Source organism: Melozone crissalis, unplaced genomic scaffold (genome assembly GCF_028551555.1).
Source record: "Melozone crissalis strain CALT ecotype California unplaced genomic scaffold, PUWL_Pcris_2 ptg000036l_1, whole genome shotgun sequence".
In the NCBI taxonomy this organism is placed as follows: Eukaryota; Metazoa; Chordata; class Aves; order Passeriformes; family Passerellidae; genus Melozone; species Melozone crissalis.
In genome coordinates, this window is record NW_026535814.1 from 22,141,203 (window position 1) to 22,158,904 (window position 17,702).

Consider the following 17,702-nt stretch of genomic DNA (forward strand, 5'->3'; position numbering starts at 1 on the left):
GTTCCCCATTGCCATTGCTGTTCCTATTTCCATCCCCTCAGGTTCCCCATTCACCATTGGCATTACCGTCCCTATTCCCATTCCCTCAAGTTCCCGGTTCCCCATTGCCATCCCCTCACATTCCCCATTCCCCATTGCCATTCCCGTCCCCTCACGTTACCTGTTTCCCATTGCCATTCCCACCGCCTCACGTTCCCTGTCCCCCACTGCCATTGCTGTTCCCGTTCCCATCCCCTCACGTTCCCCATTCCCCACTGCCATTGCCGTCCCCTCATATTTCCCGCTCCCCATTGCCATCACCGTGCCCTCGCATTCCCCATTCCCTGCTGCCATTCCTGTCCCTTCGCGCTCCCCTCACATTCCCCGTTCCCCATTGCCATTCCTGTTCCCTCACATTCCCCACTGCCATTCCTGTTCCCTCACATTCCCCTCACATTCCCCATTCCCCACTGCCATTCCCATCCCCTCATGCTCCCCTCATGTTTCCCGTTCCCTTGCATTCCCTGTTCCCTATTGCCATTCCTGCTCCCTCACGTTCCCTTCATGTTCCCCGTTCCCCATTGCCATTCCCGTCCCCTCACATTCCCTGATTGCCATTGCCATCCCCTCAAGTTCCCCGTTCCCCATTGCCATCCCCTCACGTTCCCCGTTCTCCATTGCCATTCCTGTTCCCTCACGTTCCACGTTCTCCATTGCCACTGCCATCCCCTCACGTTCCCCACTGCCATAGCCATTTCCGTCCCCTCACATTCCCCGCTCCCCATTGCCATTGCTGTCCCCTCACGTTCCACGTTCCCCGTTCCCCATTGCCATTGCCGTCCTCTCACGTTCCACGTTCCCTGATCCCCATTCCCATTCCCTCGCGTTCCCTGTTGGCCATTCCCATTCCCATCCCCTCACGTTCCCCGTTCCCCATTGCCGTCCCCTCATGTTCCCCGTTCCCCATCGCCGTTTCCTTCCCCTCACGTTCCCCTCATGTTCCCCGTCCCTCACACGCCCATCCCCAGCCCCGCCCCTCACCCCGCCCCTCCACGCTGATTGGCTGTCTCACCAGTCCAATTAACCTGTGACAGATCCCACCCCGCCGTGCCTGTCCCCCTTTCCCCTCTGCCGGGGCGGGATAAAACGTTCATTGGTCAAACGCCACGGCCACGGGCGAGCTCCCTTCCCTTCTATTGGCTATCTCAGTTGTCAGTCACGGCCAACACCCGCCTCCCGGGGTGTCCCTCCCCGGCGCCTCGGTGTAGGCTCCATTCAGTGGCGGGTTCTGCGGTGGACGCAGCTCCGGCGGGCGGGCGCTGTTCTCGCTCAGTAGGAACAGGTCCTCGGCCGGCATCGCTCAGCGGGCATCAGCCGCAGGAGGAGGTAGATCCCATTCTGGTAACAATTATACAACTGCGGCGGCGCACCACAGGCCTCTCTCTCTCTTTATAAACCCGTGTCTACGGGGCGTTCTGAGGGGCTGGAGGCCGCCCGGGCGCGGGGAGGGGATGGAGCCCGCCCGGGATGCTCCGTGTCCCCGGCCCGGCCCCGCGGGGGGTAGTGCCGAAGCAGCAGCACGGCGGTGCGAGGCCCCGCGGCTCGGCCTGCGGCGGAGGCAGCGCCGGCCCCTGCGGCAGGTGCGGAGGTGCCCGCGAGGAGCCGGGGGAAGCAGCCCCGGCCGCGCCCGTGCGTGTTTACCCCTGTCAGGACGGTGACAAATGGAGCTGCCAGCCCGCCCGCCGGGAGCTGCCCGAGGCCCGGGGAGCGCCCACCCAGCGGGCCCAGCCGCTGCCGCCGCCCCCCCGCGCCGGGCCCGACCTGCCCTCAACTTCCCCGTGGCCCCGGAGAGTGAAAGTTGGGAAGGAGCGGAGCAGCTGGCGCGGCCTTGGAGCAGGAAGCGCCGCCCGGCGCTCCGGAGTCGCTGTTTGGGTTCGGCCTCCTGGCTGCTCCTTCGGCGGAGCGGCCGTGGCTGACACGCCGCTGTCGCTGGCTCCACGCTCCGCTAAAAAATACTGACTAAGGGGAGTTGTCTGAGCAGCCCGGGGTGTTGTGTCATGGCAAGAATCGCATAATTAACAGGAGAAAAAGCAAACCAAACGTACAGCACATTGCTAAAGGGTTGGTGAAACAGGACAGTCTTGCAGCCAAGCAAGATCAAAACCACCAAATGCTGATTATTTGGTGTGTTTGTGTTGGTAATTCCAAAAAGTAGTGAACATCAAAGGGAGGTTTTATATGTACCTGTAATTTACATATGGGCAAATGAAAGAGCTGGGCAGAAATGTGCAGCTCTGCAGGCGGCCCATGTGTGTGTGCAGCCAGCAGTGTCTAATGCCCTATTAGACGCTATAACATCTGTAGAAATTTAACCCGAGCCTGTATTTTAGAAGAAACTGCGTGTTACAGTCACAGGAGGGAAGTTCTGATAATCCTGTGCGGTGGCTTGTGAGTCAGCAGCTTGAGCGCAGGCAAGATTTGGAGCTTTTTGCTCTGCAAACTAAGGCAGAGGCTGTCAAAGTGCGTGGTGGCACGCCGTGGTTGAGTGAGCACTAATTGAATGCTCATCTTTACGGGTGGTGCCAGCGCCTTCCCTGCAGCTGAAGCAGCTCTGGTACCCCGTGGTGCGTGGTTCTCAGGTTCTTCTGTAGTTTAGGTGGGGTATTTATTTATATATTTCTGTGTTTGTTTGTTTGTTTGTTTATAAAGCCAGCACACACTGAGGTTTGTAAGAGGTTGACAGGTGTACACTTCACCTGCACTGAGCTCCCAGCAGCTTGGTTTCTCTGTGCTCAGTGCTGAGCTGCTTTCCCATGAAGAACTCCCATTTGTAAGTGCAGCAGATGTTGGGAACATCCTTGTGCACCCCTCAACCTGTATCCAAAAAAAATCAATATCAGTGTTTCTGAGTTGAGCAGCTCCAGCAGAGGGGCGTGCCAGCTCTCTCAGAAAGATGAGTACCTTTCTGCTATTCCTGGAGTATTTCTGAGGGGGTTCAGGATGAGGTCTTTGTCCTTACCTTTACCACCTGCAGCCCTCCTAGTTACACAAATTAAAATAAATCAAGGATGTCAATACATCTTGTCAGACATGGTCAAAAATACTGCTGCTGCAGTTTCCACAGTAAAAGATAACGGACTTTCTGGTGCTTAAGAATCAGAATATTTAGGTCAATAAATGTATAAAAATGCAACTCTCTGATGTTGTCTGGTAAGAGCTGCTACCAACCAAGACCCCAATACCAAACAATTCAGCCCTGCTGCAAGAAGGCTGATAGTACTGTGAATTACAGTAATTGACAAGTACTCTGTTTAGGAAAGTTGTGAAATCGTTCCCATCCGAGTTCACCTGGTGTGCTTTGTTCAGTGAATGTTTCCAGCCTCAAGTGGTGAGCTTGCTCCACACCTGACTTCTCTTCCTGTTGAACTGGCTGCCTCAGAATGAACGGGAAGAAAAGCAATTCCAATATGCTAAAGACCTGCTTCCAAAATAACCCGCCTGCCTCTGCCAAGCGCTTCATTAGTGATTTCTGCCCATGACTGTTCCTGTTAATCTGCAGATCTCAAGGTGCCTTAGAAATGCCCTTTGGAGTGGTGGCCCAGGACTTTGCTGGAGGGAGCCTGAGGTAGTTTTGCCACCGTTCAGTGCTGGCTTTGCTCAGCAGCGGCATCTGGCCGGCTCAGGGAGGCAGAGGCACCGAGCTGCTGTGCAGAGCCACGTGCTCCTTCCTCCTGGGATGCCCCTGTTCTGGAGCAAAAGTGTCTCCTTGTCCTGCCGAGGGGTGGTGGGTGCCGGGAGAGCTGCTTTCTTTAGGTGGAAGTCTCGTGGGGAGACACACTTAGAGCCCGTGCTCGCCTCATGTAATAATTTTAGACTGCTTTATCATTACTGAGGTGATGAAGCCAGCTAGTGCGTGCCTGGTTTGTGTCATGCTTGGGTGGGACAGGCTGGGCTGTTTATTAATGAAAAAAAACAGATAAAAGAGAATAGAGTGTGTGGTGCAAGCACCCCAGCCCTGAGATGGTGCAGGCTCAGAGGGATGGCTGTGGGGGCACAGGAAACAATGTCTGTTGGCTTAGAAATGGTTGAGGCCCTAAAGGTTGGAAATTCTGTGGGGCCTCCATGGCCTTGAATTAATGATTTCAGCTTGTCAGTGCAAAAAAACTCCTCAACACAGGTCAATTTCTGTACACGAAAGGCTGGAAAATCACTGACATGGGATTTCAGGAGCACTGGACATGCATTTGTGTTTCCCCAGCCCTCAAACTTGACACAGGATTTTGGGAGCACTGGAAATGCATTTGTGTTTTCCCACGCCTCAAACCTGACACAGGATTTGAAGGGCACTGGGAATGCATTTGTGTTTCCCCACGCCTCAAAGTTGACACAGGATTTTGGGAGCGCTGGAAATGCATTTGTGTTTCCCCAGCCCTCAAGCTGAAGGCAGGCTGCAGAGTCATGCAGCAGGAGCTGCTGTGCAGGGACAGGCACTCCTGGCACTGAGGGCAGACCCACAGGTCAGGCAGCCTGGGCACTAATTGAAGCTGGCCTTGCTTTAATTGACTCTCAGCTTCCCGACTCTCTGGCCAGCCTAATTCTGCCTTTTGAGAGCGTGATGAACCTTTCCCTTAAAAGTAGGTTTTGCCATTTAACAAATCCATAATTGGAACAGCAGAACATTTGCTCCCAGATAAGGGCGCTTGTGCGTATTGGTAATTAGTTTGACCTGGGCAGATGCCTCCTGATAAGGCACAGCAGGGAGCTGTCCTCTGCTGTGCTGAAGGATTTAATCCCCTTAATTTGTGACACAGCAACTCAAAAATTCCCAGCTGTGCTGGACTCAGCCTAGAGGTGCTCCACAGTCTTGTGTAGTTCTCACCACTGTCAGGCACTGAAGGGAGAGCTGAGATCCTGGTTATGCTGACATAGGTTTGGGCAGGAATTTATTCCTCATTCAATTCTGATGTTTTCCTCCTAATTCCTCCTCACAGGACGTTGCGCATCCTCAGTCCTTTTTGTGTGTTTTCACATCGTGGCAGGTGCGGCTCTTTCCCGCAGTTCTCATCCCTTTCCCACGGAGCTGCTGCCAGGGCTGGAGCCCCTCTGCTCTGGAGCCAGCCTGGCACAGCTGGGGCTGCTCAGCTGCACCAGAGAAGCTCCAGGGACACCTCAGAGCCCCTGCCAGGGCCTGCAGGGGCTCCAGGAGAGCTGCACAGCCCCTGGGGACAAGGCAGGCAGGGACAGCAGCCAGGCAATGGCTCCCACTGCCAGAGGGCAGGCACAGATTTTGGCACATTGGGAATTAGGAATTGCTGGCTGGCAGGGTGGGCAGGCCCTGGCCCAGGGTGCCCAGAGCAGCTGTGGCTGCCCCTGGATCCCTGGCAGTGCCCCAGGCCAGGCTGGATGGGGCTGGGAGCAGCCTGGGACAGTGGGAACTGTCCCTGCCCATGGCAGGGGTGGCACTGGAGGGGCTTTGAGGTCTCTTCCCACCCAAAGCCCTGGCTGAGCCACGTTCAAAAGTCTGTGACAAAAGGAGTTGGATGAGATGTGCAGGATGGGAGAGGAAACAAACAGGGAACAATGGAAAGAGCAGGGCAGGGAGAGCTCAGAGCTGAGTGGCCAGCCAGGTTTTGTGATGGATATAAATTAACTGGGATCATATCTCTTGGATCTAAACAGAGGGCTCGGTGGAAAATGAAACTTGATTCTCCCCTTTTATGAATCCAGATACTTCCATCAAGAGAATAATTTTAGGTGCTGGTGTGACACCTCGGAGAGGAGCAAGTCTCCTCTCTCACACGTCAGGGAAGAAAACAAGATTTGTATCACCTCTGAAAAGCCTTTTCCACTCTGCCTCCTTGATTAGAGTTAATTGATCAAGTTCGGGTGAATCTGGGCCACAATCTTGTTTGGTTCTTAAATGCTCATTAATTGCACCAAAGTAATTTAAATTTAATTAGAGTTCGGTAGGGTGTGGTGCCTGTCCCAGTTTTAATTCCTTGTTTAAGGTCTTTGCTGGTGGCAGGTGGATGCCACGGCGGCACCAGGCCGATGGGACTCTGGGATGGGCTTTGCTGTGGCGCTGGAGTCACAGCCCCTTTTTGGGCTCCCTGCCACAAAGGGGAGATGCACCTGCAGCCGTGGGGGGGCGGCAGGTGAGCATCCAGAACTGAAACCAGCTGGAACTGAATCTGGTGATCCTAAGGGCAGCACGGAATGAATGTGTTTTGCAGCACGGAGTTAATTTCCCGAGTCTGATCCTGATTTCCCGAGCGAGGGCTCACTCCACCACCAGCAGGTTTGGGGAGGAACAAGCACGTTGGAGGCTACATTTGTTTGTGCTGCTGGCAGGGCTTCCTCCCCTGCCTCCTGTCCCACTCCACGCAGCAAATTTATGGTCTTTACCCCAAAACTAACCAACACAGGGGGTTTGAGTGGAGTTTTGTCATTCACAGGCCTCAACAAACAAGTGAAGGTTGAGGGGAAGGGATGGTTCTGCATGCAGAGCAGCTTCCCTCTACGCTTGGTAGTGGGTAGGAGAGAAACTTTGATAAAAAATGTTAAATGTGTATTTTTTTAATGCTTGGAGAGATTTTCGAGAAAATCCTCAGATTGTGACTTGTAAGACCAGTCTGCCATCTTAAAAGCTGATTATGTGCGAATTTGATTAGAGCAGGTCATCTAAAGTATTCAGGCGATATTTAAGATAATGAAGTTTTGTTCTTTAATTCAATTTTGTCTCCCATCTGGAAGAAATCAAAAATGCAAGCCATGCATCGTTTCATTCCTTAGAAATATCTCATGTCCTGTTTTGCTGTCCCTGCCTGCCTGGGCTGTGAGTGTGTAGCTGGGCTGGGGGTGACAGGTCCCCTCTGCTGGTCCCCTCGCTGTGTCACCACACAGACCCTGGTCTTGGGGAGGTCCTGCCCTGCTTCCATTGTCTCTCTGGCTCAGTGAAATAATCTTTGGGATTCCAGAGATCTCCACTGCACAGTCCCTGTTGGTCCTGCCATATATGAGCATGTGATAAATGGTAATTTCTTCTCCAAAGAGCGTGTGATCAATAATGGAGTAAAATGAGTTCAAGAGTTGCTAATGCCTGTCAGGATTAGAACTTGAGTTATACTAACACTTTTTAATTCTTTTAGGGGAACATCCTTTACTTTAAAGGATACAGTCTCTCTGAAAATAAACCTTTTTTAAACTATTTTTAAAGTTTGGACTTGCAAAAATCTAAGCCTGGAATCCACAGATCAGTGGAGTTCTTGGCCATTTTAATTCCACATTTTGTCGTAGCAGGGTTTCAATATGCTGACAGACACGGTTTCTCTCCAGGCCAGGAGAGAATCTCCCGTTCTCCAGGCCAGGAGGTTTTGTTGTTGGAGAGCTCCGGAGGCTCTCAGTGGGGATTTTGTGGCTGAGCTGCCCAGGCTGTGCTGTCCTGGCTGGCATTTGGGCCAGTGCCGGTTCCACAGGGACATGCTGGCATTTCTGCACTGCCGGGAGGATCCCTGCGTCCCTGCACTCTGTGCTCTCGGCACTCCAAGCCCTTCCTTCCCTTCCCTCCTCCTGGCACTTCTGGGCTGTTCCTTCATGGTGCTAAAAGGGGTCTCACGCTGCAGGTGCTTCCCCGTGGCAGCAGGAGCCCGCTGTGGGTGTGTGGGGCTCTGTGGGTGCCTCAGTGCTGCCCTTGCCCGCTGTGGGTGTGGGGGGCTCTGTGGGTGCCTCAGTGCTGCCTGTGGGTGTGTGGGGGGCTCTGTGGGTGCCTCAGTGCTGCCCTTGCCTCTCCAGGTGCTCCGGAGGAGGAGGAGGAGGAGGAGGATGCTGTCCCGACTGCGCGTGGCCGCGGCGCCCTGCGCGATGGCGCGGCGCAGCCTGCACACCAAGGAGAAGGGCAAGCCGCTCATGCTCAACCCGCGCACCAACAAGGTGGGTCCGTGTCCTGTCTGTCTGTCTGTCTGTCTTGCCTGTGTGTGCTGAGGGTCCTGTGCCCCTGTGCTCTGACACAGCCAGAGCGGGGCGGCGAGGCTGGCAGCAGCTCCTGCCCCGGCCAGCCCGGCTCTGTCCTCACTGGCACTGCTGCCCTGGGCACACGAGGGGCTGCTGAGCCCAAGGAGACCTTTAGCAGGGAGAGGAGGGACTGACCTGAGAGTGTGCAAGAGTTAACTCTGAATTCACTAACCATAGGAAGCGTTAGCCTCTCTGTCCTAGCCCTGGCCCATTCCTGGGACACCGAGAGCTAGGGCTGAGCCACATCACCTAGGAAATATCCCTCTGCGGAGTCTGAAAGAGCATCTAAAAATAAACCTTGATGGGAGCTGACTGGGAGGTACAGGTATCATGTTAATTCCATGCTTTGAGGCAGACTTCTAAGAAAGTAACATTTTATTCCCTTCACAAAACTGTTCCTGTTTGCACAAGTCTATCCTCAAACTCTTTTTTATTTTTCCACTGGAGTTGTAGTGGCCTTCAGGAATCTTGCAGCCATTAATGTGTAAATTAAAACTGGTAAGAAATCAGGTGAGGTGGTTGGTCCAAGGTGTCTGAAGTGGTCAATAAAGGTGGCAAGTCTGCCTGAATCTGACATTTGTCCTATCTCTGCTCAGGGCATTTCCTGAGCAGAGCTGGGTTGTTGTACCCTTCCCTTTGTGCCCTGGACAGCAGAGTGCAAGATGCCTCAATCCTGCATGAATCCAGGCTGCCTAGAGAGGGAGAGAGAGCTGTGGAAGGTAGAGACTGGCTGACTGCAAAACTGAAGTTGAGATTGCTGTGTCAGGGAAAGAGAAAAGAGTAGATTGGTGTGATTTGTCAAGATCAGATTGTCTTGATACTTTCTGAGCTCTGGAGACTTTGACATGGCTATGGAAATTACTTCAACCCCTGTAAGCTTTTCCAAATGCTGATTATGCAATAGTATTCTGAAACAAGAACAATAGGTCATTTCTTACTGTTTTTCTAGTGGTAATATCCTTCCATTTTTTTAACCCTGGAATTCTCAGCTGAACTGAGCACAATGCAATTTTTTTTGAGGAGTAGAAGGAAGTAGGGAGCTTCTGGTTAATGGCAATTGATTTTGTGAATATTTCAATGCCTCCAAGGAGTTACACTGGTGAGAGGGAACCCCATTCTGCATTAGTTTGTCTCTGCTGTGTCAGCCTGTCCTTCCTGCTGATGCCTGTTGGAATGGATCAGAAAGCTCACTGAGTGATACTGCTGGATGCAATATCTGCATGGAAATGCATTTTGGATATTCAGCAAAGATATAAATGATTTATTAAACACACCGAGTACTTTACCCCTTGTGCCTCACTTGTGCATAGATAGATATGTATATTATCTATGTACAGAAACAGATAAAGGGTGTTATTTCTTGCTGTCAGCTTGTTGAGGTTATCATGCTTTACTTGATTAGATTTAATTTTTATATCCTCTATCAACCCTGCAGAACGTTCGGCCTTCCCTAAGGCACGTGTCCCTAAAACAAGAGCTGCAGAAGGACAGCATCAGGGGCAGGAACCAGCCCTCACCCTTGTGCAAACTTATCTGTTGCTCTTTGCCACTGGAGCAGGTTTTTCTCTTACAATTGTTTTTCCTTTCTTGCCCACCCTGAGCTGTGTGTGGAGCTGTGTGTGGAGCTGTGTGTGGAGCTGTGTGTGTTTCCTTTCTTGCCCACCCTGAGCTGTGTGTGGAGCTGTGTGTGGAGCTGTGTGTGGAGCTGTGTGTGGAGCTGTGTGTGTTTCCTTTCTTGCCCACCCTGAGCTGTGTGTGGAGCTGTGTGTGGAGCTGTGTGTGGAGCTGTGTGTGTTTCCTTTCTTGCCCACCCTGAGCTGTGTGTGGAGCTGTGTGTGGAGCTGTGTGTGGAGCTGTGTGTGTTTCCTTTCTTGCCCACCCTGAGCTGTGTGTGGAGCTGTGTGTGGAGCTGTGTGTGGAGCTGTGTGTGTTTCCTTTCTTGCCCACCCTGAGCTGTGTGTGGAGCTGTGTGTGGAGCTGTGTGTGGAGCTGTGTGTGGAGCTGTGTGTGTTTCCTTTCTTGCCCACCCTGAGCTGTGTGTGGAGCTCTGTGTGTTTCCTTTCTTGCCCACCCTGAGCTGTGTGTGGAGCTGTGTGTGGAGCTGTGTGTGGAGCTGTGTGTGTTTCCTTTCTTGCCCACCCTGAGCTGTGTGTGGCAGGTGGACGCACAGCCACCCCAGCTGGTTTGGGTTTTGGTGTTTGAAGGGCAGATTGGAGGTGTTCATTGTCAGGATGGCTCAGAGAGGCAGTGAGCAGCATCTCTGGGCCAGCAGCTGCTGTGGCATGCTCCTGCATCAGAGCCCTGTGCTGTGTGGCTGCTGCTCCCCGACAGGGTTTCCAGTGCAGTTAATTGTCCTCAGCACGTTCGGTTTGCTGGGGGGCAGCTTGCTCAGAGCACTGTGAGGACAATCTCCGTGGTTTAGTGCTGGCAATTAAATCATTACTGATATGGTGCAGGGCTTCAGATGGGGCAGGCCTGTTCTTCCATGCTCTGCCACGGGAGTGCCGTCAGAGTGTTCCTGTCTCCACTGGAAATACATGACCTGTAATGTTATCTGCGTGTTTGTTTTCTGTGCCTCGCAGAAAATTTGTCACTGCATAGTTGGCGACACTTCCTGTACTTCAATTGGTTATTTCAGTTGGTTATTTTGGTGAAGAAGGGTGACGGTATTTTGTACTGTGGGTCCCGTTACCCCGTTTTCCGTGACTCTTCCTCAGGATTGTTAGGTTATCACAGAATCCCTGGGGTTGGAAAAGCCCTCCCAGCCATCGAGTCCAGCCTGTCACCCGATCCCCACCTTGTCACCCAGCCCAGAGCACTCAGTGCCACGTCCAGGCCCTCCTTGCACACCTCCAGGGATGGGCATTCCAACCCTCCCTGGGCAGTTCCAGTTCCTGACCTCCCTTTGCGCGGGGAAATTCCTGATGGTGTCCAGAAACTCCTCCTGCACTGACAGTGCCTCTCAAAATTTTGGCTTCAGCAGGTACCGTTAGGATTTATATATGCACATATTTGTGCCTGGAATGGCAATAAGTATGTGCATGGAAATACATGATAAATGTTAAAGAAGCATTCACTGGTGGCAGGTTAATAATCCCAGACTGATCTTGAGGAATTTTACCAGTTTCTTATCTTTCATGCAGGTGGTCATCTTCTCATATGTTATGTTTTGCTCACAGTTTCATCTGTGTTCATTCACAGTTTTTCAGCCCAATTTATTTTCATGCATGGCTTCCAGAATACTTCCAGAAACTGTGATAAATTTACCTTTGCATACAGAGGCGATTTTTTGGCAAACTTGTAAACATCACCTCACTGACTTGTAGGAAATACTCCAACAGTACATTTCCGATTCAGAATAAAAATATAAACAGAAAAAAACTCAGCCAAAGTCGAAGCTATTTTGACAAAATAAAAGGAATAGCACAAGAGAGTGTAAAGAAAGGATTGTATGAGCTTGAAGATGTAAAAGCAGATGCTCCCTTGCACTGCCCTTTCTCACCGTGCTGGTTTGACACATTTAATTTATTTTAAAACATTTTAGATTTAGGCTTAGCCAGCTGTGTTGAGCAGCCAGGACATGGAATACGCAGTGCCCCTGTGCCTTCCTGGGGAAGCCAGGACAAACAGGATGCGGGGAGGGAGTGCAGATGGTGATGGTTGCTAAGAAGTGCAGTGCTATCAGTACATTGCTGTCAGTTTGTGATCAGCGAGGAGGAAAGACCCCAGAAGGCAGGCAAGTGACAGAAACTGAGCACACTCCCCCAGCCCAAAAGTCCCACCGCAGGTCTGTGTCCTGCCCAGGTCGTTTGGACACGGAGGGGCTGCATGCACCTGCAGGTTTTATCAGCTCCCCTGAGACCTGTGTGCTCTCAGGAGGAGTTCCAGCTGGGCCCACGGAGCTGTTTAATCTGTAACCAGGTGCCAAAGGTGGTGGGAGGGTAGCCAGCCTCATTTACCTTGGCCCAGGTGTTGTGCTGGGCTGGGGTGGGGGATGGAGGAAGGGCACTGCCGGCGGGTGTTACACCACTGTGGGATCAATGGCCCTGAGGAGAGCAGGAGCAGCTCTCCGCATCTGCTCAGCTGGAAAAGCAGCAGTTAAAGAGATGTCCCCAGGCATGCCATTGCAGTCAGGTGGAGCCTTGGCAGGGAGTGGAGCCTGTCTGCTCCTGGCTTTCCCCTCTCCTGCAGGGGAGTGCTTTCAGGCACCTGGCTCAGCGTGGGTCATCAGCCAGCCCACAGTGGTGCAGTGTTCTGCCTTGCAGAGGGGTCCAGGAGCTGGTGGCATCTTTGCCTGGGGAGAGAAGGGGTGGGAAAAGGCTTGGAGATGCCATGGGATCCAGGCTGTGTCACAGCGCATTGCCTGGTGGCACCTGTGCCTGGCAATCCCATGGGATCCGGGCTGTGTCACAGCGCATTGCCTGGTGGCACCTGTGCCTGGATATCCCATGGGATCCGGGCTGTGTCACTGTGCATTGCCTGGTGGCACCTGTGCCTGGATATCCCATGGGATCCAGGCTGTGTCACTGTGCATTGCCTGGTGGCACCTGTGCCTGGATATCCCATGGGATCCGGGCTGTGTCACTGTGCATTGCCTGGTGGCACCTGTGCCTGGATATCCCATGGGATCCGGGCTGTGTCACTGTGCATTGCCTGGTGGCACCTGTGCCTGGATATCCCATGGGATCCGGGCTGTGTCACTGTGCATTGCCTGGTGGCACCTGTGCCTGGATATCCCATGGGATCCGGGCTGTGTCACAGCGCATTGCCTGGTGGCACCTGTGCCTGGATATCCCATGGGATCCGGGCTGTGTCACAGCGCATTGCCTGGTGGCACCTGTGCCTGGATATCCCATGGGATCCGGGCTGTGTCACTGTGCATTGCCTGGTGGCACCTGTGCCTGGATATCCCATGGGATCCGGGCTGTGTCACAGCGCATTGCCTGGTGGCACCTGTGCCTGGAGATGCCGTGGGATCCAGGCTGTGTCACAGCGCATTGCCTGGTGGCACCTGTGCCTGGAGATGCCGTGGGATCCAGGCTGTGTCACAGCGCATTGCCTGGTGGCACCTGTGCCTGGATATCCCGTGGGATCCGGGCTGTGTCACAGCGCATTGCCTGGTGGCACCTGTGCCTGGATATCCCATGGGATCCGGGCTGTGTCACAGCGCATTGCCTGGTGGCACCTGTGCCTGGATATCCCATGGGATCCGGGCTGTGTCACAGCGCATTGCCTGGTGGCACCTGTGCCTGGATATCCCATGGGATCCAGGCTGTGTCACAGCGCATTGCCTGGATATCCCATGGGATCCGGGCTGTGTCACAGCGCATTGCCTGGTGGCACCTGTGCCTGGAGATGCCGTGGGATCCAGGCTGTGTCACAGCGCATTGCCTGGTGGCACCTGTGCCTGGAGATGCCGTGGGATCCAGGCTGTGTCACAGCGCATTGCCTGGTGGCACCTGTGCCTGGATATCCCATGGGATCCGGGCTGTGTCACAGCGCATTGCCTGGTGGCACCTGTGCCTGGATATCCCATGGGATCCGGGCTGTGTCACAGCGCATTGCCTGGTGGCACCTGTGCCTGGATATCCCATGGGATCCAGGCTGTGTCACAGCGCATTGCCTGGTGGCACCTGTGCCTGGATATCCCATGGGATCCGGGCTGTGTCACTGTGTGTTGCCCTGCTGTGCCAGATGCACCCACCAGGGTACAGACTGCTGCTCTGGGAGAACAAAGGGAGAGAATCCAGTTTAAAAGTGAAGGAGGAAGGAAATGAAGAGAGGTTTTCTGTTCTCATAAACTTTTATTCTCTGCTAGAGATAGCAAAGACACCTTTGATTCTTATATAATGAACTTTATGAATGAACTTTATTAATTTCCACTGAAGGCATCTTGTGCAATAGTGAACTTTGTGTTTAGCCCAAGGGAGCAAAGTCAAGGGAAGCAGCCCACAATCCAACATAAAATCTACTTTGTTTTCAAGATGTTTATGATGCTGCTTCAAAGGCTGGGCTCCCTGCTGAATCTGTTCTAACAATTACTAGGAGTTACAAGGAAAGCATTTTTTAAATCTCATGAGTAAGTAATTTTCCAAGCAGTGGCGTGTTTGGATATAAACTGTATGTACATCTTTGTCAGGAGCCCTGGATGGGGTTTTGCTGTATGAGAGCATTTATGGTTGGTTAAAAGTACACTCTCACAGATGTGGCTGCAAGACTGCAGGCAGGGAAGACTTACCACCACTACTACTTCTCTGCTTGGAAACCCCTCAGAATTACTTACTCAGTGGTGCTATAAAAATCCTGCTTGCAGCATCCAGGCTGCTCCAGGCAAGGCACGCAGCTAGCATTTGTGTGTGCTGGTATTTATAGCGGCAGGGGCTTTGTGTGATGGAGCCCAGTTGCTGCAAAGTCCCAGTGCCAGAGTTTGTGGATTGAAGTTCATGGCGGCTCAGCGTGAGCTTGTCTTAACTAAAATAGCATCAACGTTTCACTCCAGTAGCATTTTTCACTCCCCCTCCCAGCAGGAGGTTGTTTTCGTGGCAGTGAATTTGTCCGTGGAGTGTTAATTAATTAATCTGTGGGCTCTGAGGAGTGCTATGCTCCCTCCTGGACACGCTCCCTGCTTCGTCTGTGCTGGCCTGGGGACGACCCCTGCTTGTCCTGAGCTGAGAAGGGGATTAAGGAGGCTGATGGCAGTGAAAGTCAGCACGCAGCACCTGGGGAGAGGACACCAGCCTGCAAACGGTGATCCTGCTGCTTACACCCAGACTGTGGGAGTGCTTAAGCTCTTAATCCCGGGGAAAGCTGGGTGAGCTTGGGCCTTAGGTGTGGGTTCCTGTGTGCCTTTGAGCAATCGGTGCCGGCGGCGTGGGCTGAGAGATCTCCCTCATATCCCGGGCTGGATGTACCTTCTAATCCCCTGTGCCCCCTGATCCCTGGCTCTGGCTGTGCCCCTGATCCCCTGGGCTGTGCCCTGATCCCCTGGGCTGTGCCCCTGATCCCTGGCTCTGGCTGTGCCCCCTGATCCCCTGGGCTGTGCCCCTGATCCCCTGGGCTGTGCCCCTGATCCCCTGGGCTGTGCCCCCCTGATCCCCTGGGCTGTGCCCCCCTGATCCCCTGGGCTGTGCCCCTGATCCCTGGCTCTGGCTGTGCCCCTGATCCCCTGGGCTGTGCCCCCCTGATCCCTGGCTCTGGCTGTGCCCCTGATCCCCCAGGCTGTGCCCCCCTGATCCCCTGGGCTGTGCCCCCTGATCCCCTGGGCTGTGCCCCTGATCCCCTGGGCTGTGCCCCTGATCCCCTGGGCTGTGCCCCCTGATCCCTGGCTCTGGCTGTGCCCCTGATCCCCTGGGCTGTGCCCCCTGATCCCTGGCTCTGGCTGTGCCCCTGATCCCCCAGGCTGTGCCCCCCTGATCCCCTGGGCTGTGCCCCCTGATCCCCTGGGCTGTGCCCCTGATCCCCTGGGCTGTGCCCCCCTGATCCCCTGGGCTGTGCCCCTGATCCCCTGGGCTGTGCCCCCTGATCCCTGGCTCTGGCTGTGCCCCTGATCCCCTGGGCTGTGCCCCTGATCCCCTGGGCTGTGCCCCTGATCCCCTGGGCTGTGCCCCCTGATCCCCTGGGCTGTGCCCCCTGATCCCCTGGGCTGTGCCCCCTGATCCCCTGGGCTGTGCCCCTGATCCCCTGGGCTGTGCCCCTGATCCCCTGGCTCTGGCTGTGCCCCTGATCCCCTGGGCTGTGCCCCTGATCCCCTGGGCTGTGCCCCTGATCCCCTGGGCTGTGCCCCCCTGATCCCCTGGGCTGTGCCCCCTGATCCCCTGGGCTGTGCCCCCTGATCCCCTGGCTCTGGCTGTGCCCCTGATCCCCTGGGCTGTGCCCCTGATCCCCTGGGCTGTGCCCCCCTGATCCCCTGGGCTGTGCCCCTGATCCCCTGGGCTGTGCCCCCTGATCTTTTGGGTCTGGCTGTGCCCCCTGATCTTTTGGGGCTGGCTGGAAGTTTGCTGGGTGTGTGATACTGCAGCTCCATCCTGGGAGATACTGCAGGGCAATCCCAAATCCACATCCAAATCCAAGTCCAAAACAAGCTCATGGTCATGGACAAAGATACTGCAAGTGTTAGAAGGACTCAGGGGTTTTATCTCGCTGCTCTGGACTAAACTTGTTGTTATGCAGTTGGTGCAAGGGCTGAATTTCTGTGTGAAGGCTGATGTCATTCTGATTCCTGATTTAGGCCTAGGCAGAAATTAAAGCCTCTTTCAGCATGGTAAGATGTAATTGTCATGTAAATCAACAGCTGAAAGTACTTAGTGTCACTTAAAAATTCATCCTGTTTGATGTTATTGTAACTCCAGAGACATTGCACAGCTAGATTCCCTGCAGACAGGAAAGAGTGAGAATAAACTGAATAAAGATGGGTCTCTGCTCTGCTTGGAGCTAAGCTCAGGGCTCCCGGGCGTTATTGGGGGCCCAGGTGTTGTAAGGACACGGGTTCCCCTCTGCAGGGAAGTGGGAAAAGCCACATTCTGGTGTCATGGTAATAGCAGAGATTGTAACTTCGGTAGTTGTGTTTTTTCAGGACTTGAGGCTTTGTGCAGGGGAGGATGTAGGTTTGGCAGTGAGGTGTTTCTCTGGGGTCACAGTGTGCAGCCGGGGTGGCTCCGCTGAGGGGAGCCTGGCCTTCCCCAGGCTGCAAACCCCCGTGGCCCTGCTGGCCAGACACTGAACTTCTTCCTCCCTTCCTCTTCCTCTGAGCACTGTCAATATTTTGGCGCCGTTTGTGTTTCTGTGTTGTCTAGAGTAAAAGTCAGCATCCTACAAATGTTTGCCAGCCCTGCTCGGCCTTGGGGCCCGAGCCGCTGGCACTGCCAGCAGTTTGTGTGGGAAAGGGCTGCTTTTGGGGGCGTTTAACTGCTTTTGAAGGCATTAAACTGCTGATGGCAGCGAGCCAGGGCTGTCGAGGAAAAGGGAAGATAGCTGAGAGGAGTTTGTGTGGAGCTTGCATTTCTGCTCGCAGAGAATTCGTATTTCTTGTGAAGGATGCGGAAGTGGAACTAATCCTTTGCAACACAGGAAAAAGCCTCTGTGGCACCCAGAGCCTGATTCTGTGGGTTCTTCTCTCGTGTCAGTTTCTCTCTGTTTACATGGCTGTGTTCTTTGTGGAACTGTTGGATTGTTCAGATCAATGTTTGGAAAAAAATACCACTGAAGTGGCTAAAGTGGGACTCTTACACCCCCCCCCCAAAAAAAAGAAAAATTAGAAATCAAAAAACCAGCAGCAATGTTAAAAACTTGAAGAATGAACTGTCATCTGAAATGTATTTGTATTTAGTATTGGAAGAATACTGAAGAATAGCAGTTAGACTGGGAAAGAAAACAGTGGTTTGCAAATTACTCCTGACTACTTGTGGAAAAGCTCTACTGTCCTAGTAGTGAAGGGTTAAATTGAAATCAGTATTTAGTGTCAAATCTATTGTGTGAAAGGTTGGCGGACATGAAAATAAATACAGAGAAAACAGATTCATTTTAGGGTTAAATACTTGGACCTTTCTGCAAGAGGGCAAAACAGTGAAGTTTTTGGGTCTGGGTTGTTGTTTTTTCTTGCTTTCTAGCTCTTCAGGTATTTTATTGTTGTAGAGCACAGTGTAGAATCAGTACAGAAGAGCAGGTGAACTGCTTTAGTCAATGTAGTCAAAACAACCAATATTAAATCTAACCTA

At 53.3% G+C, this 17,702-nt stretch overlaps 1 protein-coding gene across 2 annotated transcripts in view; it reads left to right on the top strand.

The window, feature by feature from the left end:
- Positions 1–1,273: 1,273 nt before the first annotated feature.
- The window catches only part of ME2 (malic enzyme 2), a 35,090-nt gene continuing 18,661 nt past the window's right edge, over positions 1,274–17,702 (top strand). Inside the window, exons 1-2 of one of the 2 annotated variants that reach the window (XM_054283567.1) lie at positions 1,274–1,365; positions 7,771–7,908. In XM_054283567.1, the coding sequence (XP_054139542.1) occupies positions 7,801–7,908 (108 nt within the window). In that variant the 5' untranslated portion in view covers positions 1,274–1,365; positions 7,771–7,800. The remainder of the gene's footprint in view (positions 1,366–7,770; positions 7,909–17,702) is intronic. The other variant, XM_054283568.1, reaches the window with a different exon arrangement.